This window comes from Suillus subalutaceus (assembly GCF_016647625.1).
Source record: "Suillus subalutaceus strain FC151 chromosome Unknown DFJ58scaffold_26, whole genome shotgun sequence".
In the NCBI taxonomy this organism is placed as follows: domain Eukaryota; kingdom Fungi; phylum Basidiomycota; class Agaricomycetes; order Boletales; family Suillaceae; genus Suillus; species Suillus subalutaceus.
This window is the reverse complement of record NW_024540275.1, coordinates 159,779-184,728: the sequence shown is the minus strand read 5'-3', so window position 1 is coordinate 184,728 and position 24,950 is coordinate 159,779. Positions and strand designations below refer to the sequence as shown.

The 24,950-nt window shown below is 48.3% G+C and overlaps 7 protein-coding genes across 7 annotated transcripts; 5 read left to right on the top strand and 2 right to left on the bottom strand.

Annotated features, from left to right (window-relative positions):
* Window positions 1-3,028: 3,028 nt before the first annotated feature.
* DFJ58DRAFT_715269 (glycoside hydrolase family 23 protein) lies at window positions 3,029-4,531 on the top strand (the record flags this gene model as incomplete). The annotated part of the gene is made up of 8 exons (XM_041384113.1): window positions 3,029-3,079; window positions 3,297-3,630; window positions 3,692-3,822; window positions 3,857-3,899; window positions 3,953-4,095; window positions 4,157-4,270; window positions 4,324-4,382; window positions 4,435-4,531. The coding sequence occupies 8 exons, from the start codon at window positions 3,029-3,031 to the stop codon at window positions 4,529-4,531; spliced, it is 972 nt and encodes a 323-aa protein (XP_041246440.1).
* A 301-nt stretch (window positions 4,532-4,832) lies between these two features.
* DFJ58DRAFT_700468 (phosphoprotein phosphatase) lies at window positions 4,833-7,344 on the top strand. Its single transcript, XM_041383576.1, has 15 exons — window positions 4,833-5,041; window positions 5,106-5,240; window positions 5,294-5,339; window positions 5,391-5,538; window positions 5,586-5,646; window positions 5,694-5,939; window positions 6,000-6,137; window positions 6,186-6,301; window positions 6,355-6,379; window positions 6,432-6,623; window positions 6,673-6,677; window positions 6,728-6,778; window positions 6,832-6,925; window positions 6,980-7,068; window positions 7,120-7,344. Exons 1-15 carry the CDS (start codon window positions 4,882-4,884, stop codon window positions 7,231-7,233), a joined length of 1,620 nt encoding a protein of 539 aa, XP_041246439.1. The 5' UTR covers window positions 4,833-4,881; the 3' UTR covers window positions 7,234-7,344.
* DFJ58DRAFT_232297 (uncharacterized protein) lies at window positions 6,910-10,119 on the top strand. Its single transcript, XM_041379371.1, has 12 exons — window positions 6,910-6,925; window positions 6,980-7,068; window positions 7,120-7,450; window positions 7,511-7,807; window positions 7,863-7,936; window positions 7,984-8,051; window positions 8,105-8,148; window positions 8,201-8,513; window positions 8,563-8,957; window positions 9,006-9,077; window positions 9,125-9,310; window positions 9,361-10,119. Exons 3-12 carry the CDS (start codon window positions 7,388-7,390, stop codon window positions 10,024-10,026), a joined length of 2,178 nt encoding a protein of 725 aa, XP_041246438.1. The 5' UTR covers window positions 6,910-6,925; window positions 6,980-7,068; window positions 7,120-7,387; the 3' UTR covers window positions 10,027-10,119.
* DFJ58DRAFT_232274 (uncharacterized protein) lies at window positions 10,019-14,624 on the bottom strand. Its single transcript, XM_041379370.1, has 12 exons — window positions 14,437-14,624; window positions 13,930-14,373; window positions 13,818-13,875; window positions 12,825-13,764; window positions 12,508-12,771; window positions 12,289-12,460; window positions 12,056-12,235; window positions 11,932-11,997; window positions 11,265-11,884; window positions 10,867-11,215; window positions 10,305-10,818; window positions 10,019-10,254 (listed from the first exon to the last, which is right to left on the bottom strand). The coding sequence occupies exons 1-12, from the start codon at window positions 14,461-14,463 to the stop codon at window positions 10,175-10,177; spliced, it is 3,714 nt and encodes a 1,237-aa protein (XP_041246437.1). The 5' UTR covers window positions 14,464-14,624; the 3' UTR covers window positions 10,019-10,174.
* Window positions 14,625-14,719: 95 nt separating this feature from the next.
* On the bottom strand, window positions 14,720-17,528 carry DFJ58DRAFT_775596 (cytochrome P450). The gene is made up of 14 exons (XM_041389453.1): window positions 17,346-17,528; window positions 17,197-17,291; window positions 17,047-17,135; window positions 16,949-16,992; window positions 16,759-16,896; window positions 16,553-16,691; window positions 16,317-16,489; window positions 16,187-16,267; window positions 16,073-16,139; window positions 15,743-16,018; window positions 15,384-15,695; window positions 15,298-15,330; window positions 15,216-15,244; window positions 14,720-15,159 (listed from the first exon to the last, which is right to left on the bottom strand). Exons 1-14 carry the CDS (start codon window positions 17,473-17,475, stop codon window positions 14,960-14,962), a joined length of 1,806 nt encoding a protein of 601 aa, XP_041246436.1. The 5' UTR covers window positions 17,476-17,528; the 3' UTR covers window positions 14,720-14,959.
* Window positions 17,529-18,669: 1,141 nt separating this feature from the next.
* Window positions 18,670-21,436, top strand: DFJ58DRAFT_775590 (uncharacterized protein). Its single transcript, XM_041389452.1, has 10 exons — window positions 18,670-19,022; window positions 19,079-19,195; window positions 19,245-19,328; window positions 19,380-19,445; window positions 19,493-19,556; window positions 19,604-19,923; window positions 19,974-20,261; window positions 20,317-20,471; window positions 20,522-20,699; window positions 20,748-21,436. The coding sequence occupies exons 1-10, from the start codon at window positions 18,855-18,857 to the stop codon at window positions 20,979-20,981; spliced, it is 1,674 nt and encodes a 557-aa protein (XP_041246435.1). The 5' UTR covers window positions 18,670-18,854; the 3' UTR covers window positions 20,982-21,436.
* A 1,225-nt stretch (window positions 21,437-22,661) lies between these two features.
* DFJ58DRAFT_656961 (uncharacterized protein) lies at window positions 22,662-24,482 on the top strand (the record flags this gene model as incomplete). Its single annotated transcript, XM_041381949.1, has 4 exons — window positions 22,662-22,930; window positions 22,986-24,105; window positions 24,155-24,314; window positions 24,367-24,482. The coding sequence occupies 4 exons, from the start codon at window positions 22,662-22,664 to the stop codon at window positions 24,480-24,482; spliced, it is 1,665 nt and encodes a 554-aa protein (XP_041246434.1).
* Window positions 24,483-24,950: the final 468 nt, after the last annotated feature.

Genomic DNA, 24,950 nt, shown 5'->3' with positions numbered 1-24,950 from the left:
AGTACTGCCCGTAGCTACTAGCTCCTTAAGTGCAAGTGAAATTACAATAATTCATACACTGCACTGTCAAATTTATTGTTCTTCCTCAATCCTGCAAACAAATGCCTTGTCCTCCCACTCCGCCCGTTTTGTTATGCCACGTCAAAGAATTCACACTCAACTGATGCATCACAGGGTTATTCTTGATAAGATGAAACGTCTGTTCGTCTTCTTATTATTTTATCGGATCTCGAGCAACGCACCTACCTCCTATACTCCCCTATATGTCTACTCTTGTCCATTCTTGATTCTGATCTTAACTTGAAGGAGAAATCATTTCCATTGACTCTCCTTGACTCTGAGACCGCGAAATTACAACGCCTGCAGCCTGTGACGTCCGATCGGGGAACTCTTCCGAGGAGCCCGTCAGTCCCATACAGCCAGCCCGTGTTCCTCGAAATTGCCAAATCACCCTTCCGTGAATACCCATTTACCGTCTGGAGGTCTAAGTAGATCTCGACGTAATCCTTGATTCGTCGGCCATGTGTTTTCTGACTCAAGCAACTTATCATTAACATTTAAATTGGTTCATCCATCACCAGTACTAGTCACAGTAGTGTTTTTACACGTGGAGGGGGCGTGCTTATAATCAGTGCATTATTTTCCGGTTATATCGTAGTCAACGTCTTGTCCCGTGACTATCGCAGTCCTGTGGTGGTGGGGCTTCAAGTACGCATGGTCTTTGTATGTATACGTGATATCGATAGGACCTTCTATAGGTAGACAATTCCTATCGTTACGCGTCCCTTGCAGTTGATCAAACAGGTACTACATATTCTAATATGTAGAACGTTACTTACCTCAGAGGCGAGTTGACACCTCACGACATCATATTCACATCTCACCGCTCTCCACCGACGGAGAGCGCAGTCTCCCATCTTCGCGAAAGTGCGTCTATAACGGCCGGCGAGAACGTCGGACCAACGGCGTGTCCCCTCACTTCGGGCCACTCACAATTTCAGATGTGTGGCAGATCCTTTGGGCTGCATAGAATTGCCCTACATCGAATACACTACTGGACATAGATCGGAACCGACTTTTTTACCTCCTTGAACTGGATGATCCGGATTTTGAGGACATTTAGAGCTTGTACGGATCTAAACGAGTCAATCATTTACCCAACGAATTCGAACCTGGAAAAAATTATGTCTTCAGAGATCCGCCGAGGGCCTGGTTGTTAAGAGCAAGACTTGACGTTGACCTACGCCTGTCAAATTGTAATACGTATGTAGTATACGTACGAGAAACATCTCTGAAGGTCAGATGACTTTCTGGCGCGGGATCTTGAATTTCAATCGTTAGCGCTCAGTAGCTGTTATTGTTTAGCAAAGGTGTCGTCACTTGCTTTGGTTGGCGTCTACTCCACCTGCTCTTGGCGCTGACCATTTTGATACTCCTCAGCTATGGTATTGCGTTTGAATTTTCGTCAGACCTCTGCCCCCGAAGTTAAAAGTTGCTTGGAATAGCAGCCGCTGATGTAACATACCTAAACAACTTGTCAGGATCTTTCCGAGGCTCCGCCAGCGCGTGAAACCTGATGCAAGACATCTGTAGCATTTGCACCACCTGTGTCAAAAGCGGGTAAAAATGTGGTACACTCGAAGATTGTGACTCATCAAACACCAGAAAATAAACCAATTCGCCGAGGAGCCGTTCAGGCTCAGCAGGACTGCGGAACAACTTGAATTTACCCGTCAACTAAAGCTAAAGGTAGTCTAATGAATCACCTGTGTGGTACCCAGTGCCGCATGAGACCGCATGGAAGACAGTAGGAATGCCCCTGTTTCAAACCAGAAACTCTCAGAGTCATGATCGAGCAAGAGCACGGTCGGATGTCGGACATGCATTACCGATTCAAAGCTGTGAAATCTCTCACGCGTAAGGCTAGTAGAAGATCGCCGAAGGACGCAGAATCGGCAGAAGACTGTTTGTGTGGCATGCTGATAGGAAATAGGGCGTATGCGCCCGATGCAACCAATCACTAGGAACTACTAGTACCTGGGTCCCAAGACGAGTCAGATTGATTCAGACTCGGATCCGTATGCGAGGAATAAATAGACTGGCACTGATGGTTGCACGGAAAGATACGCAATGCATACTAGTCACTGTGGCAGCTCACCATATGTAGGCATCCAAACAAATATCTATCAGGAACTCAGACGGTCGAATTTGTTGGCAAGCAGGGACAGGTGAGAACGCGGCGCGCGCACTGGTGTATTGCCCCAAAACCACTCGAGTCGATACTATGCCGACGACCGTATCTAAGAAGCACTCAGACCACTTGAGAGAGGGATTGGTCGTGATGTGCATGATAAGTAGCATCGTGACGACTAGTGAAATCCCTTTTGTCAACGTAACGAAAGTCGGGGCCACATGTCAGCTGGGCTGTATTGGATACCCGCTACGCAGCCACTCTTACCTGACAGTACCTGACTTACTGATTCATATCACGACAAATGCTCCTCTTGCAAAACCAACAAAGTCAAGGCTGTCTACATAGTCGCTAATGATTGTCCATAGCGGCACCGTATTCTGGCTCCACAGTTTCGACTTGATTTGCATGGGCCTCTCGCATTTGTTGCAGCATGACATGACGGATGGTCTAATTTGCAACTAGGCGGAGCGCTTTGTTATCATCTTGAGACTGGTACCGACCTGTTTCAGGCTTCAAGTGAGTTCTTGTTGGAACCGGAAGAACTCATGTCGGGCTGACACGTGTAGTAGGGTGGATGCAGAGCCGTCAATTTTCACTCAAGAACGACCACGATGATGACGGCCGCCACCAAGCAACACTGTAGACCTACGCCAGAAGCACGCCAATATTTCACTTGTCGCGTTGTATACAATAATACTATATGACCCAATGGTCCCAACGACTCAGTTACATATTTTACCCCGAAGTTGGTTCAATTGTTCTTTCTCTGCACTCATCTTCGACTCTGCCTATCGTCCAACTAGTCCACTCGTTTGTTATTATCTTCTTGCTGCGATGAAGCTCAAGGTGTCGCTTCTTGCTGTACTCACCACTGTCGCCGTTGCTGTCCAAGCTGGACACAGCTTTGAAAAACTTTCTGCGCAGCGGGCTGCGCTTGGTAGACATGCCTCCCTTTCCGCTCGAAACAAGGGTGGCGATAGCACCCCCAAGCTGCGGAGGACTTGCGGATCGGGACTGGTCAGTCGTGTTTCAAATTCGAATGCTTGCTGCAACGCAGCTTATTGTGAATTCTATGCTCCTGTGTAATTGCAAACTGGTGTAGGTCAGCTCAGGAACTCCTATACCATTAGCTCCTGCATTGTTTGCAAATTCACCCTTAGCTTCAGCTTCTGAATCAACTATAGTATTAACCACAACATCAACCCTGACTGTGCCTGCAGCATCGTCACCAGATTCAGTTTCGACTACAGCATCAACTACAGCATCAACCACGGCTCTGCCTTCCACATCGTCACCAACACCAACACCTACAACTTCACCAGCTCCTCAGCCCCCGACATCGGACAATGGACCTAGCAACAACTCTGGAGGTGGATCAATTGATGGACTCGTCAACGTCATCTCCTCCGAAGGTTGTGGATCTAGCGGTGCAACCAGTGCGACTTTCCCGTATTGCAAGCGAAGGGAGTATACTTGCTGATGCACAATCTTTACCAGAGGAAGTCACTGCATTAAGCGGTCCCAATGGGAATATCGATTTCCTGGACTGCGGCATCAACGGGAGCGGATGGAACCCACCCTTGATCAAAATCGAGGGAATCGTCACTGTTGACCTGTCAGCAGTCAGCGTACCAAAATGATTCGGCATTCGTAAACTGCCAGGACTTTGTCTCAACATTTGAGAAATATGGTAGCCAGTATGGAAGTCGGTGTCATTCTCCCAGTCTTACTACGTTTCCATCTGACGTTGGGTGACAGTCCCTGCTATTCTCCTCGCGTCTTTTGCCATGCAGGAGAGTTCATGTAACTCGAGCATCGTTGGTGGAGCTGGTGAGCAAGATTTGATGCAGCTCACCAGCGACAAATGCGTTGGTGCTCCTAATGGTGATTGCCTGGACGTTGTAAGCCATGTCGTTATCGTGTCAGACATATCATCTTGATCATATCCATATTCCTCCCCAGGATTTCAATATCGGTGCTGGCGCCAAATTCTTCTCGCAGCTGCTCGATGAAAATGATGGTGACCTCCTCTCCTCCATTGGTCATTACAATGGCTGGTTCCAGGGAATGACTTATGTATTTATTTGTTGCCTACTTCAGAAATTCCAGTGCTGACGCTACGTGTACAGGCGGATGCAACCGCTGCTGCCCATGGCGCTGACTGCAGGGAGCAGAACAACCTCGACTAGTAAGTCTATAAATCTCGGGGTTGTGCAATTCAATCTTACATGTCAAAATAGCTTGCACCAGTTCTTGAATGGTTGGTGCCAGAACATCAATGCCTATCAGCACGACCCTCCTCTTGGCAAATACTTTAACTTGAATGTCTGCTTCTAAGCAACGTTCCATCGCGACTATTTTTGTTTTCGCTGATACACTATCATGGGCACATGTATTAATATCAAGCAAGAGTTTAGAATGTTCTTATACCACTTATTACCACATACACTCATACCCACTTTATGGTGACGCTGTCACCGCTCCCCATGATTTCATTTATTTTTCTGGTTAATATGAAGCTTTTTTGAATCTCTAACAGCCTCTACTCAAGATGATAAGTAGTTAATGTAAAGCCACCGATGTGAATTTCCTTTCTCAGAAAATTTCAGTCGAGGTGATTATAATTAATGAACTGGTACTTGCAGATCGCGACGCACACTTCTTAGCTAGTGAGCGTCTCTCATAACATGGATGAGTCATCGTCTTCTACCCCTCCTTCCAGGGCATCGACTGCGCCATCATCTCTTCCCTCTCCAGAGATCCAAACCTTGAGTCTAGGAAATGTGACTGACGAGGATCGGGCGGAGGCTGCTAAGATCAAGACAAAGGCAAATCAGGCATTCGCAAGTGCGTGTTGAACATTGGCATTGCATCCACGATGATGTTTAAGTTGAGGCGATCTGCTCAACAGGTCATAACTTCGTGGAGGCAGTTAGCCTCTACACTCAAGCCATAGAGCTGAACCCGTTAGATGCGACGTATTGGTGCAATCGTGCTGCAGCTCGGACAAAGCTAGAAGAATATGGGTTCGCGCTTTCAGATGCTTGTAAGTTGCTGGATATGTCAGTCAAGGTGTTTTAGTATCTCACGCGACTATAGCAAAGGCTATCGAAGTCGATCCTAAATATGCCAAGGCCTTTTATCGGTATGTGACAGGTTGTGGGTACAAATGTCCGAAGCTAAGTGCTCGTATCAGTCGTGCGACATGCTATCTACAGATTGCAAAACCTCAACTAGCAGTGGCGGATTTCAAGAAAGTCGTCGCGCTAGAGCCTAGAAACACTATCGTCCAGTCACAGCTCACAGCTACCCAAAAGCTCGTGCGCAGGATAGAATTTGAGAAAGTATGTTTTACGCTTTAGGTTAATGTTGCAGCTGATCTTCTGAGTAGGCGATTGAAGTAGAAGGGGAGAAAAATCCAGTAGAAAGATGTCACGAGATCATCGCGGAAGGTCAGTTATTCGAATTTTCATAGATTCTGCGTTTTCATCATTTTCAGGCGGCTGTGAGGTCGAAAAAACCTACGCTGGTCCACAGTTGAGTACTGGGAATGATGGGAAATATGTGATGACGGAAGAGTTTATCAAAGCAATGATCGAGTGGTTCAAGGCAGGCAAAAATCTTTCAAGGCGGTACGCGTGGGAGATTATTCTTGGAGCATGCTCGTATTTTGTAAAAGAGGAAAGTCTGGTAAACTTGGACCTACAAGAAGGCGTGACATGCGACGTCATTGGAGATGTTCACGGTCAGTCTAAGCGCTGCAGCGCTTGATATAGAGTCGTGTCACTTACCCTGTTTATTCTAGGACAATTCTACGATTTATTGAATCTATACTCATTGACGGGTACTCCCACCGAGAAGCATTGTCTTCTTATGAACGGCGATCTTGTCGATCGGGGATCGTGGTCCATTGAGGTTATTCTCACCGCCTTCGCGTACAAATGTGAGTACATGAACTATACGAAGGGCCTTAGCACTGATATCACGCAAGGGTTATACCCCACACGCATGTTCATTAATAGAGGTAATCACGAAGCAAAAGATATGAACCGAACATATGGCTTTGAAGGCGAAGCAAAGCACAAACACGGAGAGCAAACATATAAAGTCTATTCCCTCCGTTCTCTTTCTATTTAAAGCGCTTATAGCTTCTTCAACAGTTGTTCGCTCACGTTTTCACCACTTGTAAGTATCTAAGGATCTGCGAAGTTCAGCTGATTGATCGCCGGCTCTTCAGTACCATTAGCAACACTTGTGAGCGCCACGAAAGCACCCACCAAAACGAGCACTACAACGATACTGTCACCACAAGGGCTTAAGAGATACTTTGTTGTGCATGGCGGGCTATTCAGCAAAGACGGTGTCACCCTAGATGACGTTCGCAAAATTCCTCGAATCGGACGGCAGCCAGGTCAAGACGGTTTGATGTGTGCGTACCCTCCCGCTCTTACAACTAGTTATAACTGACACGCTTCCAGCCGATGTGTGTATTTATGCTGTACTCATGCGTTCAGATGCTTATTTTTATTTCAGCTACTCTGGACTGATCCTCAAACACAGCCTGGCCGTGGCCCGAGCAAACGCGTATGTGTTAATTATTTGCCCAATCACTGTGAGGCTCACAACCCCCCTTCCAGGGTGTCGGTATTGCTTTCGGTCCTGACGTCACGGAGAGGTGGTGTTCATTGAATGGCATTACTTCTATCATTCGGAGCCATGAAGTTCGCCAGGGTAAGTGTTTTTCGTCGCTTTACTAAGGAACTTGACTCCAATTTGGACCTGCAGATGGGTATGCTGTAGAACATGATGGCCTCTGTACAACCGTTTTTTCAGCCCCAAATTATGTGGATCAAGTGGGAAACAAGGGAGCGTTTGTATGTCTATATACTGTTCATCCAAAGCTTCAAATACTCACACCTTGCTAGATACGAATAGATGCAGAAGGAGAGCAAAAGTACTTCCAATTCGAAGCGACACCTCATCCGCCAATGAAGCCGATGGCATATGCGCAAGGAGGTCTGGCGAGCTTGATGATGTAGATTCTCATGACAAATCTTAGGTAGAGTCACGATATAATGAGTGTGGGGGCGTGGGAATCTTGCTACTTGTAGTCACCAGTCGCCTGTTGGACGCTTAACACAAGCTTAACATATTCAACTCTCTTCCACTTGACTTTGAGATTTCTGAAGTGCTATGGACAAGACGAAATCAAGACTGGCCGCGTTCTTCGATGATGACGAAGATTCTTCGTTCCCAGTGCGACGAATAGACATTATTTATGTCCTTGAAACACTTACCAATCGCTTCGTACATTAGCAAAAGACCCTGGATGACACGAAGTTGTCACAGTACGCGCAAGGCACTGTTCGCAAGTCCCGCAGAGAAAAGGAGAAGGAAGCTGCAGAGGCAAAGAAACGAGAGGAGGAAGAGAGTGCTGCCAAGGCATATGCTGATTTCATTGACGCGTTTGAGGGGGAAAGTGTGGACAAGCGGAAGGCTGGCTCAGGATTTGTTCGTGCATCGGACGGCGCGAAAGTGTCCTATCAACCGCCAGTCAAAGGTCCTACGGAATCTTCGTCGCGCACCAGGCCAGTTCGATCTCATGAAGATGAGGTATGTGAACCGCTTCATGCGAGCAACGTCTACTTGTGCTTATATTCTTGACCAGTCCACCGCATCAGGTAATGCATCAAAGCCGAAAGGCAAACGAGCCATGGATTCATTTCTCGAAGAGATCAAGAGGTAGCTAAGTTCTTACTGCCGTGTGCTTTACTTCATCATCTCTTCAGGGAGCAGGCAATGCGAGAGGCCAGGTATTCCCGTTCTTCCCATGGGCGGTCAGTGACTGCATTAGCAGGTGGGTTTTCATTTGCTTTCATCGCCATCAAACTCAAATGTATTGCATTGCAGCATACGAAGGGCAGAGTGGTAGCAAGGACCGCGGTGATCCTGAGGTGAGGGTGAACACCTTTTGATTTCTTCGTTTTCCGATGGTTTCTTTCGCAGACTTCCAACCTTTTTGTGGCCAATTTACCCTCAAATGTCACCGAGCAATCTCTTGGGACCTTTTTTGCCCGTCACGGTCCTGTTGGCTCCGTAAAAATCATGTGGCCACGAGGAGATGTTGTTGCCGGTCCGGGTGGTGACATGACTGCTTCGCGCCGCAACAGAAATTCCGGATTGAGTGGGTTCGTATCCTTTATGAAGCGTAAAGATGCAGAAGCTGCTCTGAGGGAAGTCGACGGCCTTGATTGGGGGGGTTCGATTCTTCGTGTGGGATGGAGCAAAGCTGTGCCTATGGCTGCGAAAGCTCTCTACGGTAGAGGTCACAGCAATTGCCTTAAGCGTTTTTTTCACGCACCTTACAGTACCGAGCAGGACATCCAGGTCAAGATCGAGATCGCGAGGACACGAGCGTAGGGGCAGGAGCAAGTCACATTCGCCAAGGCGCCACTCCCGGTCTCGCTCCACGGGACGCTATCGGTCCTCAAGACGTTCCCGCAGTCGTTCCATGAACGATAGTCGCTCACCTCGGCGGCGACGGCGCTCGTACAGTCGTTCGCGCTATGACAGCCGCAGTCCATACAGACGGTCACCCAGTCCTTCGAGGAGGCACGATTCGGAAGATGAGGCTGCTGCCGTCACCGATACGTTCATTCGTGCTGTGGCTGCCGAGGTCAAAGGCCATGGGTCTGAGTACGAAGAAAATCTCCGTGAATGGGAAAGGAACAATCCCAGGTACTCTTTCATGACACAGCGCAAGGTATGTCAAGCTATCTCCTTAGCGAGGACGTTGACAGACTGCGAAAAGCACCGACGGCACGCATTCTACAAAGGTCTAGTCGAGCGAGACGATTTTACGGGCGCAGAATTTGACGACGAGGTGTGCTCATTGCTTTTGCGTAGTGAACCATGCTAAACACGTGTCAGGGATACAACTCAACCTACTCTACCGATTCTGCGGAAGAGTCGGAGCAAGAGCGAACACGCAAAACTGTTCTAGGCAAGCTAGCTCGCAAACGGTTCGAGGCAATGCTTCGTGGTGTCTCTGGCAAGAGAGGCGAGCTCGCTCGCTGTATGACATTCAGCTTGGAACACGCTGAAGCTGCTCGTGAGGTATAGTTACAATTTCCATCCAAAGAAGTGCTCTGTTCTAACCACGTTAGGTATCCGATATCATCATCTCTTCACTCTTGGTGGATGGCACACCTGTGCCACGCAAGATTGCTCGGTTGCATCTCATCTGCGACATCTTACACAACTCAGCAGCCCCAGTACCAAGCGCATGGAAGTTTCGCCAGGAATTCCAGTCTCGCTTGGGCATAGTGTTCGATCATTTCGCTACCATCTATCATTCTTTTCCTGGTCGAATCACTGCGGAAACATTCAAGAAGCAGATCACGGCCGTAGTGGACATCTGGGAAGACTGGATAGTCTTTCCTCCAGACTTTACTGCGGAACTGCGTGCCAGGCTAGATGGCACTACACGAGCTGGTTTGGACGAGCCGAAGGCAGAAGATGATCCTAGCGTTGCTGCAGCCAAGGCACAATCTTCATATGTTTCCAAGTTCAAGGCGAAGTCTTTCCAGCCTGCGCAGGAAGTAACCAAGCCGGCCCCTGGTGTCGCAGACGACGCTAATGATCTCGATGGCGCACCGATCGAAGACATGGATGCGGATGGAGAGCCGTTGGATGTAGATGGCACGCCCCTTGATGACGACGTTGACGGCGTTCCTTTTGATCACAGCGACCCTGATGTCGACGACGAGCCGATGGAAGACATTGATGGATCGCCTATGGATGCAGATGATGTTGACGGTGTCCCTCTTTGAGATATTTGCATAATATTCCAATATCCGCCCCATTGTATTGCAGAGAATATCATAACAAGATAGTGTGTAGTGTGTGGTGTGTCAATGGTTTTAACGCAACAGCATGATGTATACCTAAAACCCGACATCAATGGACATGATTAACATTTCAGTGGCGTGGAGGACGGCCAGACGAAGATATTTGCTTCAAGATCGCTTCTTTGGCAGCATCAACAGCAGACTCAGACCCTGAAGTACGACATCAAACCAGTGGTCTCGCATGGATAAAACCGACTTACCAATGATGATAATAGTGCTGTTGTCTCTGCCGACTGTAATGTCAGCTCCAGTCTCATTTCGAAGGCGAGCGACGTTGGACCCCTTTGAGCCTACGATTCTCGGGAATACAGAGCGATCAGGGAGGGTCAAAAAGCCCACACTAGTCATGGCTGCAGCCTGTGCAATAGCTTCCTGGATAAGGCTCTGGGCCCGCTCCAGACCAGCAACGTCGCTCCCCTTCAAAGTCCACTCTGAGTCACCTTCCTCAGCGTCCAAGTAGTTTTCAGCGACCTGCCACTGAATTTCGATGGATGGCGCATCATCAGCATCATCAATACGGGCAGTCGTAGAGCCATTTTGAGGGGGAGCAGCAGGGACTGCCGGCTTCTGAGGCTTGTCAGATTGCTCAACGGAAACCCCGAAGTTGCGCAAAGTACGGAAGAAGTGACCCTGCTGTGAAATGGCGTGGTGGTATTTCAGTGGTACCGAAACGATTGCCGTCACGCCCTCGGGAGCAGCAGGCTTCACGTGGGTCTGCGAGGAACATGAGAACCAGAAAATTATAAAAGAAGTGTTGCATACCTTCAGCTCTTCAACCGCCGCCTCGCAGGCTTTGCGAGCACCAGAAACCTTGACGATGTTGGCCGGATCAGCATCTGCCATCTCACTTGCATTTTCGGGGTCGCCAAATTGATTGTACGAACGTGACCCAGGGAACTGTACTTGAACTCCAGTTCGGTTCTGAAGATCATTTAAATGTTGACCACCTCTGCCGATCAAGTTGCGGTGCTGCGACGCAGGGATCTCCACAGCCAAAACAACACGGTCACGCAACGTGGCCACGATTTTCTCCAGTTCCTCTTTGACCTTATCAACCAACTTTGGCTCCCCGCGGAGGCGGACCTCATCAGAGGCCTCATCTTGGCGAGGGCTGAGGGAAATGTTAGCAAAACGTCAAGATACAGATGGAACAAACATACAAACGGACAAGGCCAGCTTGGAGTTTAGTGTCAGACGGACCACCACACCTGTTGATGAGATCTTTTAAACCCTGCCCACCAGCACCTATGATGTTACGGTGGAACTTGCGCTCGATGACCAGTGATGCCGTGGTTTCCTCGCCGACTTGATCAGCTATAGCCAGGATGGCGGTCTTCGCGGCATTGATTGCGTCCTTTGTACCACGAACCGTAATTTGCGTGAAGGAACCGATGCCATCATTGGTTTTATCGACATCAATCTGAGCTCCGGTGACATCCTTAATCTCGAGGATGCTGGCACCACCTTTGCCAAGGATACGAGAGACTGAACGAGTGGGAACGTCGAACGTGAGAACCTTGTTGTTTTCCTTTTCAAACTCCAGAGCGTCAAGCAACTCAGACTTCGCACTAGCAACGCCCTTCCTGCCGCCCTTGATGAGGACCTCATCTGGTTTGAGTTGCTCCCTGGTCTTGCCCTCCCCGTTCTCACCGGATGAACGAGGGAATGTGATCTTGACACCGTAATTCTCTTCCAGCCGAATGGCGTACCTGCCACTCTGACCAATGAGCTGGGCGTGGTATTGGTTGGGTATTTTCAAAGTTTCAGAAGTCTCGTCGGCCTGAGGGAGTGTCAGAAACAAAAACGTCGAATTATGTCATGACTTACGATCCTCTCAACTTGCGACAAGATGCGTTTTTTGGCTTCCTCTACATTCTCCTTGCGACCTGTAATCTGTTTGCAAATACAGTGAGAAATAGGAAGAGGAAAGACAAGCAAGTTGAGCGAGTACCTTGACCTTGGATCTCTGATGAGCGGCCTTCTTCTTCTTGCTTGCCTCTTTTTCCTTCTCATCAGCTTCGTCTGAGAAATCAACCTTAACACCAAGAGTATCACGAAGTTTGTTGACGCCTGAACCCTGTGCGCCGACAACGCGACCAACATACTCCCGATCAATGTCGAATTCAATGGACTATATTGCGTTGTGGATCAGCCAGAGCAATAACTACATCATCCAAGACCCACATAGCTGCTGACAATGGCATCATTCTTGGCGTCCTCGACAACCTTGGAGATCTCTTTGACGGCACGATCGACGTCGATGCTGGTGCCTCGGACAAGGATGACATCCTCATCGGATGCGTCTCCAACTTCTGCGCCAACCTTGATAGAGAGCGTCGTGTCCTCACCAATGATACTGGAACATATTCGTTAATACACTCGTCCTGTGTAAAGCGAACTCACGCATTCAAAGTGGTGCCTCCTTGACCGACGACGGCTTCGTGCCAGCGCTTCTCGACCGAGATTCTCTGGCTTTTCACATCCGCAAATTCCTTGGCCATCTTGAGGAGCTCTTCCACAACATCATCCAAATGCTTGACTTTCTCCACGGGCGAGGGCGACGCCGAGGGAGAAAGGGGATCATAAACCAATAGGACCTGGGATTGCTCGGCAGACTCCGGAGGGAAGAAGACTTGAACATTCTGCGCCTCGTAGAACTGCTTCAATCTAGTCATCTTAGATCAGCTTCGTATCTCAACTATATCGCAGATCATACGCACTTCTTAGCATTTTTACCCTGGATAACGCGGTGGATGAGCCAATCGATAGGAACTTCCCTTGTTGCACCAATGAGTTTCCCAATGAACTCAGAGATCTGCTTAATCACTGCGTCCACCACGGATTTCTCGCCAGCAATGTCAATATTGAGAACTGATGCTTGGGCAATGGTAGCAGGAGACGGTGTAAAGATCAAAGCATCAGGGTGAGCGTTAGCCAAGGTTGCCTCATAGTCGATCCGTGTCATATATGCTAGGAGTTGCTTTGAAACTGCCAGAGGGCCAGGTAAAGGGTACTCGTGGATGAATTGCGAATTTGCCTTGGCCATGACAGCACCCAAACCAGCAGTAAGATCAACTGCCGAGCCCCACACCGTGACATCGTCACCAGAATCCTCAGGGGAAGCGACTTCAACCAAACATTTGCTCTGCGCCATAATGTCGTCGACCGCTTTACCAGCGAGAAGACGATGCTGGCGCTTGGGCAAAGAAATCTTGAGGCTAGTTAGGCTGGTCTTGAATCCTTCGATGGTAGCTTTGATGGTCTCGACGACACGAACGACGCCCTCGCGATCTCCACTGACAGTAATCTCCCGCTCAGGTTGGTTCAAAGCGAGATTGACATCAGAACCTTGCGCTTCCCCAATAAAGTGGTTGCGACAAGTAAGGACGAAAGGAAGAATGTGAGCTGGAATGTCTCGAACTTTTTGGGTGAGATATGAAGTCCGAGAAGCGATGATCTCATTGAGCATTCCCTGAGCTTCCAAGGCAAGCGGGCGCGGGCCGGTGATAGTGACAGGTACCATAACTTCCCCTTCCTCGTCGCCTGGGAGGGGGGTAGTAGTTCCGTTTGTTCCGTTTGCATGTTCGTTGGGGGTACCGTCCTTGGGAGGAATATCGACCTTGACACCTGTAGCCTCGCGAACTTTCTTGAGAGTCGCGCCTATAAGTATGAAATGGTAAATGCATGGAATGCTGCTGAATGCGAAGTCTTACCCTTGGGTCCGATTATAGCTGCAATAGTAGACGCGGGTGCATTCAAAGTCAAAACAACCTAGTGAAGCGATTAGGATGCAGGAAGAGATAGGTCAAAAATTTTGTCATGTACCACGGGGCTCAAAGCGGCTAGCAAGTGACGCTTAGCCCTGTCAATGTCCTTTTGAGCCTCACCCTTCATGCAGAAAGTAGTCTGCCGACTCTGATTTGTCGATGCCTCTATTCTGACCCGGTACTTTGTCATGACCTGCTTCATGATCTCACCAACCGAACTTTGTTTACCATCCTTGGCGGGAAGCTCGGCTTGAGTGACCACGAAATAATCTGTGATGACTGGTGTGGATTTGACAGTAGCCTTGATGCGAGGGCCAGCATCAGAGCCCCAGGCAGACTTTCCAGGTGCAGCAGCAGCAACGGGCGTGGAAGTGGCGAGAGTGGGGAAATCCGCTTGCGAGTCCGCATCAGTGGGGACCTGGACGACACGTTTGGGCTTAACGGTTGTCGCCTCCCCAAGAGAGGGGAATGGGTCAGGAGCTCCTTCGAGTTCGTGTCTCTTCTAAAATTACAAATAACATTCATCAGGGTCAATACGTCTGTGCACATGAAGAAATTGACTGACCTGGAGTTCGGCTGCGGTGAGTTGCATGTTTCGAGGTTTACGGGTGTCCAAAGCGCAGAACCTGTGACGAGAAATACCTGCGTTGAACTAAACTCAACGCGTAAACCAAAATCCAAAAAATTAAGAGGTAGGAAACAAGTGGGGAAATGTTTTGGGTAAACCGGAAAACGACGGACAACGTGTCGAAGCCCGAATGGGTTGTCGCCTAATAGGAGGCCATATATGTGCGAAACATCACACATCACTAATAATTAAGTAAAGCCTTAGTTAAGTTAGAGAATTGACCGCGACCTCGCACTGCAGGTTGGTATGCGAGTGTACGATGAAAAGGGTTGATAACTATGGCTTTCGAGTTGATTCCCTCCGTGTAGACATTGGCATCAATTCAATAGTATACCGTAGTAGCGGTAGAGTCAAACCAACTAGTAAGCACGTACAATGTTTGAAAACAAATGATATACAGAGCATCAGAGCATACTTGTACCAAACCACAGAGCATCACATCGCGAACACAAATACAATCCTACCATTTAAAGTCTTCCTCTTGCACCAGTCGAACATTGAGTGGAACCGCAGGTGATACCCCATCTCCAGCTGGTGGCTTAACGACAGGTGTATGAAACGCCTTCAACTTCCACTGAATTTCTTTGATATGTCCGTTGGCATCCGGATCTGTTGGGAGCACAAAATGCAGACGAAGTACAAGCGCGGCGATGATTTGCTCTGATGGGTCGAGATCAGTTAGACTAGACAGCCATACGCAACGTGCAAGGGCTTACTCATTTCCATTTCGGCAAACTTGAACCCGCTGTAGATATGACGTCAGTACGCAGGTAATCGGATGGCCTGCATTTGACTAACATGCAGGAACGACTGCCGCCGAGGAAAGTCATCCTGCTTATGGTCAGCGAACGTACTATGCTATGACCTAACAGATAAGGACTGACATGTTGGAATAAACACCAGGATACCTCATGCCGTCTTTGACCCCAAGGATGGGTGCGGATAGCTTCGATGACAGTACATCGGCACCATCAGAGGATACATCCGTCCCTGGCCCATATTGTCTCCCCGGGGAAGAAAGCCATCGCTCAGGCTTCCACTCATTCGCATCATCACCCCACATAGTTCGATTGCGGTTTGCAGCTAAAATAGAGATGACAATGAGCGCTTTCTCATGTACCGCAATGGAAGATATTTCTGCTCCGGATGACGAACGAACAGGGAATTGAAGGGGAAGAGTAGTTGCCTTGAGTACTCTATCGATATACTCAATTAATAGTTCTAGGGATAATGAACGACATACTTTCGGCCCATGTGCGGGAGAGAAGGATAAAGCCGCAATGTCTCTCTGACAATTCCGTCGAGGAATGGAAGATTTATTAGCGTATCATAGGACAGGTGAAGAAGTGGATCGTCGTGTTCGGAAAATGAAGAACCGTCTTGTGCGAGGGACATAGGCTTGATGGCATCACGAATTTCGCTTCTCAATCGAGCTTGGGCAAGTGGGTTCTTGGCAAGTAGGTAAACGCAACGAGACAGAGCAGCGGTGGTCGTATCTAGGCCAGCAAATACCATAACGCTGCAATGAAACGAGTTAGAGTATTTTCATGTTTATAGTGAGCAGGTGGCTTACTTCATCTGTCCCAACAGCTCCGCATCGGTGAGTTGCTCTGAACTGGAAGACGCAGAGTTTGCCCTGACTGTGTATAACTCAGTAACAAATGGACCAGAACGTTATGGAACTAACGCATGATGTCCATCATATCTTTCCTCCGACCCGGTTTGAGATCATCAATTTCAGACTGCACATCAATGGGGGATAAAGTAGCTGGAGTCTCCTAGTGCTGCCTTTTTCTCCGCGAAAGCTTTCTTGCTACCGCTGTCCATGAGTTCAATGATTCGTCGCATCTCTCGCACATCTTTCATCTGTTCAGTAGGAATCCAGGGTGTCGTGACCAAATTCACAAGCTTCCTTATCCAGTATGACGAGAAGTTGCGCATAACTACTGGCACAATTGGCCGGAAATATATGAGCTTTGATATCAGGGGCCTGCAACATCAAGTCAAAGATCACTACCGTCGTGAGAGGAATGCTGTATTTCATACCACGTACCCCATCTTCCGAAGTGCTTCAGTATACTCGTCGTTTTCTCCAGCGTCTAGAGTATTGCTTGGATAACCAAGAATCGCCTGACAAACGCCGTCAAGTGCACTGCGAGATAGCAAAGGCAGCACGTCGATCTCTTTGTATGCTGTTTAGGAGAGTTGAATAAAATCCGCTCATGTCGATGTGTATTTTTTGCGTGTGAAGTGACTTACATCCATCATCCGGAAGCTTAGATATGACGATAGAGGTCAGCTTGTGCGCAATGTGTTGCAATGTGGGTAGTAATTCTCGCATGTTCGAGGTCGAGAAGACAGGGTTGAGCAGCTTGCGTTGCTTTCGATGCTGCTCTCCTATCCATGTTGTCAGATACCTCTCATGAACCCCTACCATAATACCTCGCACCGATAGTGGCTATTAGACCATCTCCAAACATCACCTTGTTGTTCCTTTATGACGCGAAGTCAATATATGCAGTCGTGAAAGAGCAATACAACACTGACATGATAAATACATCAGGTTCTTCAAAGATATGCTGGTCTTTTGCGATAACATGATACAACGCCAGTGGATCAGATAGATACACTACTTCCTGAAGAGAGCAGCATTCGCAAGGATGTTTCAGAGCAACAACACTTCACATCTGAACTTACTCCATATAGACTTTGTAGCTTGACCGCTCCGCCATAGTGTTCAGCCATTTTCACGCAGTAGTCAAGGCCACCTTCGAACATTGTCCGGACGTTCCCTGGCATCCCAAAGTCAGACGTATGATAAAAGGAGTGTAACCACGGTCAAGAACCTGTCAACCAGTGGGCTTCCTTAGGGCCATCAAGGTCGATGTTGTATTTTCTCGATGAGCCCCAAAAGATCTTCCAGAGAGCAAGCACCGAGAGGATTCCGATTCCGCATACTTGGGACAGCGACATCATGATGACAATGATGCATAGAGTTGGCTTGGGTTATATGCAATTCAAAGCTGTGCAAATAGCGTCTTGTGCACGCGTTGCTGACTCGAGTCGTCTCCGCATGCCGCAGAGCCTTCTTCACCCACTTTATGAAGTGCCCAGAGATCCGTTGTTGAACGTTCCAGGCATTTTACAGGTACTTTCATATCGATAGAACCCTTGAATATCGCTTCCATAATTTACTTATGGAGCTAACAACAAGCTCCCGCATATTACGATACTATGATACGTACTGCTCGGACGCAGAATGGCCCGCAGGGGACTCAGGTTCGCTGAGGTCTCCCTCAGCTCACGAGTGTTGTACAATTTGTAATACAGTTTTGTAGTTATAATCACAACAAGTGTCCACTTTCGGTGTCCGGGAGGAAGACTTCAGCACTCTTCTGCCGATGCCATCATCCAGTGAACTTGAAACCACGATAGACAGCATGTAGCTGTTATGTTTCGTTCATCGAAACATAACAACTACATGCTGTCCCGAGTCACCCGCGGGTGTTGCCCGGGCGGGTACCCGGGCAAACCCTACCCGTGTCACACCCTATTTCGTTCTCAGATCCTCAGTCCTGTCCCATGACACGGTGAAAGCTCATTTGCCATTCTGCGAGAATGCTGTGAACGAGCGTTACTGTGGTGTTCTTCGAAGACTCTGAGGGAGGCGAGCGCCGTTTTAGTGCAGTAGTAGAAGAGCCCGAGGTGCCTGTACCATTGCACACAGCCATACTCTGTCAAGGCTGGAACCTAAGTAGCAGTACCTGATCACAATGTGGCGTAAGTATGCGTTTCACAGTTTCATTGGTAGCTACTCACTTCACGCATACGTACTCCAAGTCATCTCATCTTCGACGAATCGCGCGTCTAAAATGGCCGGCGGGAACAGCAGGGGTACGCCCCATACCAGGGTATTCGCAGATTCGTTCAGGGCACTGGGCAGATTGTGGGCCCGTAGTAGTACTGTCCTCCATAGATCATATATTCTCCGTAGGACAGTAGATGTTCTGATAGTGGGCTCACCGTAGGTATATAAGATGAATGCTTATCGCTCTTTTGAAATTTGGAGTGCGAGGCTCGTATCATAGGGTCAGAACGTTAACTCGAACGCCATATTAATTGCACGTCAACACCAGTACACAGTAGTACTCTGAGTCCGTGATTTTTCCGTTCACGTGACTCACATAGGGATATCCGACGTGGAACTTGCAATCGCGATTACTTATGAAGCATCACTTTCAGAGTCCCAGTTAACGACAAAGGCAACACAAACTTCAAAGTGCACACCACATTCTTTACTGGCCTTCTAGCTATATTTTCCACCATCACAGGTTCTCAGACTCCCGACTCTTCACATGCTCTGTCTCTGGCGTAGAGCATATTTGGCTCTCGCATTCTCCGCCTTGGCCGCTGTAGGCGTCAGCCCGAGCTCATTTCTCGGGGACAGCCTTATACGGCACAATCCAGTTCAGAACGTTCTTGAACACGAGTCTGCTCGCGGAGAACCACTCTGTCAACATTCGGTATGTAGTACTTACGTGTACGACTTGACACATCATTCATCCACGTGTCTTCGTAGACAACTGGTCCGATAGAAACCACCTTATGTGATTACGAGACGATAGAGAGTGTGAATGGGGAACTATATAGCACGCTCAGTGAGTTAGTGCAGATGCCATTCTTTAAGTATTTCCAGGTACGTTCCAGGCTCGGACAGCTTCGAGCACCACTCAATCGTTTATCAGGCGGACCTCTATCGTGAATGCCCTTTCTGGCAAGAGAATGGGTTCTGTATGAATAGGGAGTGTGGTATTACTACAGTAGATGAGGTATGCCCAATTAATAATCTCGTTCAAGTTCACTAAGAAGTTCCATTCTAGAGCGAGATACCAGAAAAGTGGAGAGCGGCGGCTCTGAGTAAAATAGAATTACCACCTCTGGAAGAGGTAGGTTCCATGCATTCTGTTAGACGACGTTTTCATAACCTGTACAGCGTGTCCGTCTTCCTGGATGTTATTATCGCGATTCTGATTTTTGTTTCCTCGATGATATGACAGGTGCGCATTTCATATTCTAGTTCTCACGTATAATGATTCTTTTGCAGAGGGCGAATACGTCGACCTGACGCTAGTCCCCGAGCGTTATACGGGTTACTCAGGTCCTTCTGCGCATCGAGTCTGGAAGTCAATATACGAGGAAAATTGCTTCGGCCTTTCAGAGCTGAACTTGCTGACTTCTCGTTCTCCGGCACAAGTTACACTTCCTGACACCCTTACCGATGTCTTACGAGAGCCTATTAACGGGGAAAACGCAGATGGTGAATGTATTGAGAAGAGGGTGTATTACAAGATTGTATCTGGGTTGCATGCATCCATCTCAACTCATATCTGCCTAGAATACCTTAATCAAACAACTGGAGAGATGGTACGCAGTCCAGTTGAATTTCACTACTCTTAGCTCATCATATGTGACAGGGCCCGAACCTTGAGTGCTTCGTTACCCGCATCGCTTCTCACCCTGAGAGACTTCAATATATTTACTTCAACGCTGTGCTCCTCCTACGTGCTGTATCGCGCATTGGTCCATACCTACGTGACTACGACTACTGTCCAATGTCTATGCCCACGCATCTTGACCACGTGCTCGCGGAGGACATCCAGGAAGAAGTCACAACACTTACGACTCTTAGCAAGGTCATCGATATTGCAGAGCATGTTGGTAAGTTTGACGAGCGGGTATTGTTCAGAGGCGAGAACGCGAACGTGAGCAACATCTTAAAATAATATTCATGCGCTGAAATTTTGTCTGTCCTTCCAGATCTTGAAAGAGGAGTTCAAGATGCATTTCCGGAACGTTTCAAGGATCATGGACTGCGTTGGATGTGACAAGTGCCGTTTATGGGGCAAAGTCCAAACTACCGGTCTTGCAACCGCGCTCAAAATTCTCTTTGAGATGGATGAGACTGCCCTTGAGTAGGTAGTGAACACATATCTTTTGCATGAACTGACCTCCTTCAAATCAGTCCGCACAAAAATCATAATCTTCTACAGCGTTCAGAAGTCGTTGCCCTGATTAATACGCTACATCGCTTCAGCGAGAGCTTGCAGGCCGTGGAGATCTTCCGAGATATGTGGAAGAAGACTGGCGAATCCGATGCCAGCCACCTCATTGAAGAAGCTGAAAGGGCTGTTCTTGGCAATGTATGTTCTTTGTTGTGTTCTTGCTGCGACGCTGACAGGCTGCCTCAGCCACGGAAGTCACCTCCGCACGAGTCAACGCAGGCATCAACGCCTACAAAACTGCATACCCCTCATCCACCCTCTCCTTCACCCTCTTACACAATATCCCTGGAGACGATACAGCGCTACCTCCGACAATTAATACGGAGGTGCAAGAAACACACCCTGTCTTGCTTTAGCATATTCTCGCGGATATGGCAGCAATTACATGATGCCATGTTTCCGTTGCGGACAGAATTATGAACTATCCGGACCTATCTGTTTTAATCTAATACAGAGTCACCTTAGGACGAATGATACGAGATGTAATATCATTGTGATAAGCAATATCGTGTATTGCTTCGCTTTCATTTGGTTGGAGATGACACTTCCTATTATCTTCATGGTACCCGCCAGGCCACCTTCCCTTCGGTATCGATACTCAGCAGCCACCACTTGTGGTAACTGTGTCTACTGGCGCGGAATCATGTTTGATGTCTGGAAGTATTTCAATATCGACAGATAGGCCATCGACCATGTTGATAAGACCTTGCGAATTGAATGCAGGCACGGATGCTTATATCAGTGAGTGATTCTCTTGATTACTCCGCTCATCAATGCAGTATCCCATCTCAGATTACTAGCTAGTGGAGGGGCTTCATCGACACTTGTAGACCAATAGCCAATGTGACACCGGTATTGATCGATGCAGAGACAAGATACCTGCTCTTGGTGGCGGACCAAGGGAATTGGGGGACATGTGAAGATGGAGTTACCTTATCATCCAAAGAACTCGCATCCTGCACCCCTGAACGTACAGTGTAATGACCCTGGCGAGGTGACTGAGGGCCGCAGCCGTTTCACGCGCTAATACGGGCTGCACACAATGACATTAGTGACCCTTTGCAGGGAACAGACCTGAACAGACACCTGCAGAAGACTCGATCGAGAGCGCTGATACTTGCCCTGTGCACTCAGAGTGGAAGTCGATATTGCTAATCTAGTCAATGGGTAAAGATGGTCTCCGCAAATAACTGAACGCTGAGGCCTGAGGCCTGAGGTTTGAAACGTTTCGCCAAGTTATATAATGTCAAACGTTCAACGTTCAACGACCGCACACGGACGATGGTGACAGCGCATGACGATATTCTTCCTATAATTATCACCCTCTTGCAGCCCTTAGCGTGTCAAACAAATCAAGTTAGATCTGATTTGCCTTCTGATCTGCTACTAATACTACTAGTAGTCCCTCTAGTCTCCGAAATGTCGCGTTGATGCTCCGAGGGTTTACGCGCGCGTGGAGTCCGTGATGATAATCGCAGAACGTTATAGTAATAGTAAATTATCGGTAGTACTAGTAGTAACGAGTACTATAAATTACTAAAACCATAATACAGGCTGTTGTGTTAGAACAGCTTCGATTCCAAAACACACGTTTTTGGGTCCTTTCGCCGTGATCAAACTGATGCGGCAAACGAAGATAAAACGTACAAGATCTGCTGTTCCCATAATCCATTCCAGCATTTTCAAGATAACGCTTAAATGTGCTGTCATTCGGGATCAATGAGGTTTGACCGCAATAAATTTCACGCTTGCCATGTTTGCTCGTCCCTTACCCTCTTTTTCTTTAACGGCCATCTTCTAACCCTCCTTCGAGGTTGTTCTCACCCCATTTTTGCCTATATAAACCCCAAGCATTCACTCATATTTTCTCCAGCGTTTTTAGCTCCAACCACTCACATAGCCGTCTTCATCGTAGCTTCTGGTGTCAGACACCCTCATACTCAGAGTTTCCCGAGCTCTTTGCATGTACTCGAACCAACTCGGTAGTCCCCACAACCCCCACCGAGGCTCCAAGCACTCCTGCGCAGGCTTTTTAGCTGCTCATTGAACTCGTCTTCATTGTTTTTGGTCTAATTTCACTCCGTATATATACTCACAGCAATGTCTACTCAACTTCCCGCCACAAATTCTTCGGGTTACAACACCCCCGACTCTGAATTGGAGTCTATCGTTCCGATTCACCCGACTGCCGTTCGTCGCCCTAACTACATTACCGTCCAGTCGGAAAATACCGTCTACACCGACGATCATATCACCGCAAAGTACCTCAACCGTGGTGCTGATGTCGTGGTCTCTGACGGCCAGTTCACTATTTTGCCTACTGTCAAGCCCTATGAGTTCCAAACCACCCGCAAGGTTGGCAAGACTGGGTATGTTATTTATCGGTTGCGAAATGTACTATCATCTGACATGGACGCACAACAGACTTATGATGATCGGTTTGGGTGGTAACAATGGCTCCACTCTCTGCGCGACCATCATCGCAAACAGGCACCAGATAGCCTGGCACACCAAGGAGGGAATTCAGCAGCCCAACTACATTGGCTCTGTCCTCCGTGCATCTACCGTTCGCATTGGCACTGAGCCGAGCACCGGCAAGGAAGTTCACGTCCCCATCTCTGACGTTCTTCCCATGGTGCACCCCAACGACCTTGTTCTTGGTGGCTGGGATATTTCTGGCCTGCCCATGGACAAGGCGATGGAACGTGCCAAGGTGCTTGAGTATGATCTTCAGCGCCAGGTCAAGCCGCACATGGCTCTACTCGGTCGTCCCCTTCCTTCTATCTACTATCCCGACTTCATTGCTGCCAACCAGGAAGCCCGTGCGGACAATGTCGTCCCTGGCACCGATAAGCAGGCTCATCTCGAGCACATTCGTGCTGACATTCGCCGCTTCAAAGCCGAGAACCAGCTTGACCGTGTCGTCGTATTCTGGACTGCGAATACGGAACGCTACAGTGACATCATCCCTGGTGTTAATGACACGGCTGAGAACATCCTTGCTGCGATCAAGAACTCGCACTCGGAGGTGTCTCCCTCGACGCTCTTCGCTGTTGCTGCCATTCTCGAGGGCGAGCCATTCGTTAACGGTGCCCCTCAGAACACATTCGTGCCTGGTGTCATTGCCCTCGCTGAGCGGGAGAAGTCTTTCATTGGCGGTGATGACCTGAAGTCTGGTCAAACGAAGCTGAAATCCGTGCTTGCGGAGTTCCTCGTGAACGCTGGTATCAAACCGCTCTCTATCGCGTCGTACAACCATCTTGGCAACAATGATGGGCATAATTTGAGCGCGGAACCGCAGTTCAAGAGTAAGGAAATCAGCAAGAGCAGCGTTGTGGATGATATGGTAGACGCCAATCGTTTACTCTACAAACCTCCTGTTCTGGGTGCAACGGGCAAAGCGGCCAAAGGCGAGCACCCTGATCACATTGTTGTGATTAAGTATGTGCCTGCAGTCGGTGACTCGAAGAGAGCAATCGACGAGTACTACTCTGAGATCTTCTGTGGCGGGAGACAAACCATCAATATCTTCAACGAGTGTGAGGTATGTAACTCATTTTTGATATGTCAGCAGATGCTCAATGCTGTTGTAGGACTCTCTACTTGCGACACCGTTGATTCTCGACTTGACTATCCTTACCGAGCTGCTTACTCGCGTCAAGTACCGCGGAGAGGGTCAGACTGATTTTGCACCCCTCCACGCTGTCTTGTCGCTGCTGTCATACATGTGCAAGGCGCCTCTCGTAAAGCCTGGTGAGCACCGGTTCCACTTATAGTCCATCATTACGCTAATGGGCGCCCTCAGGTACCGATGTTATCAATAGCCTCGGCAGGCAGCGTAACGCGCTCGAGAGCTTCCTGAAGGCCTGTGTTGGGCTCGAGGGTAACAGTGACCTGCTCTTGGAGACTCGTATCTGGTAAACGCCTACCGTTTTTTCATTGAGTACACCTGGTTTCAACAACCGAATCATGTTTTGTCTTGACTTTACGTCAGGTCTTCAACTGACCTCCTGGCGTTTTAAATACTTTTCTACGAGCGGGTAGTTAGATACTCTATGCCGTTGCGCCCCATATATTGTGCAATATGATCTTAGCTTTTCATTTCATATTCCGGTGTGCAACTCGCAACGTTGGATGATATATATATATACCGATGCACATTGAATATTGATATATTTATACAAGGACCAACACAAGAGAGCGTTGTGTAAATACAAGGTTCCTAAACGTAAGTGGGACACGCACGGGACTGTCCCGCCCTTCTGTAACTTAGTTAAGACTGTCGTCCCTTAACTGTTACGCCAAAAGGCAGTGATACTGAAAGCTTAGCGCTTATGTTTCAGTATCTTATGGGAACTCTAGTAAGCCAGCGTGCTTACACCTTCAGCT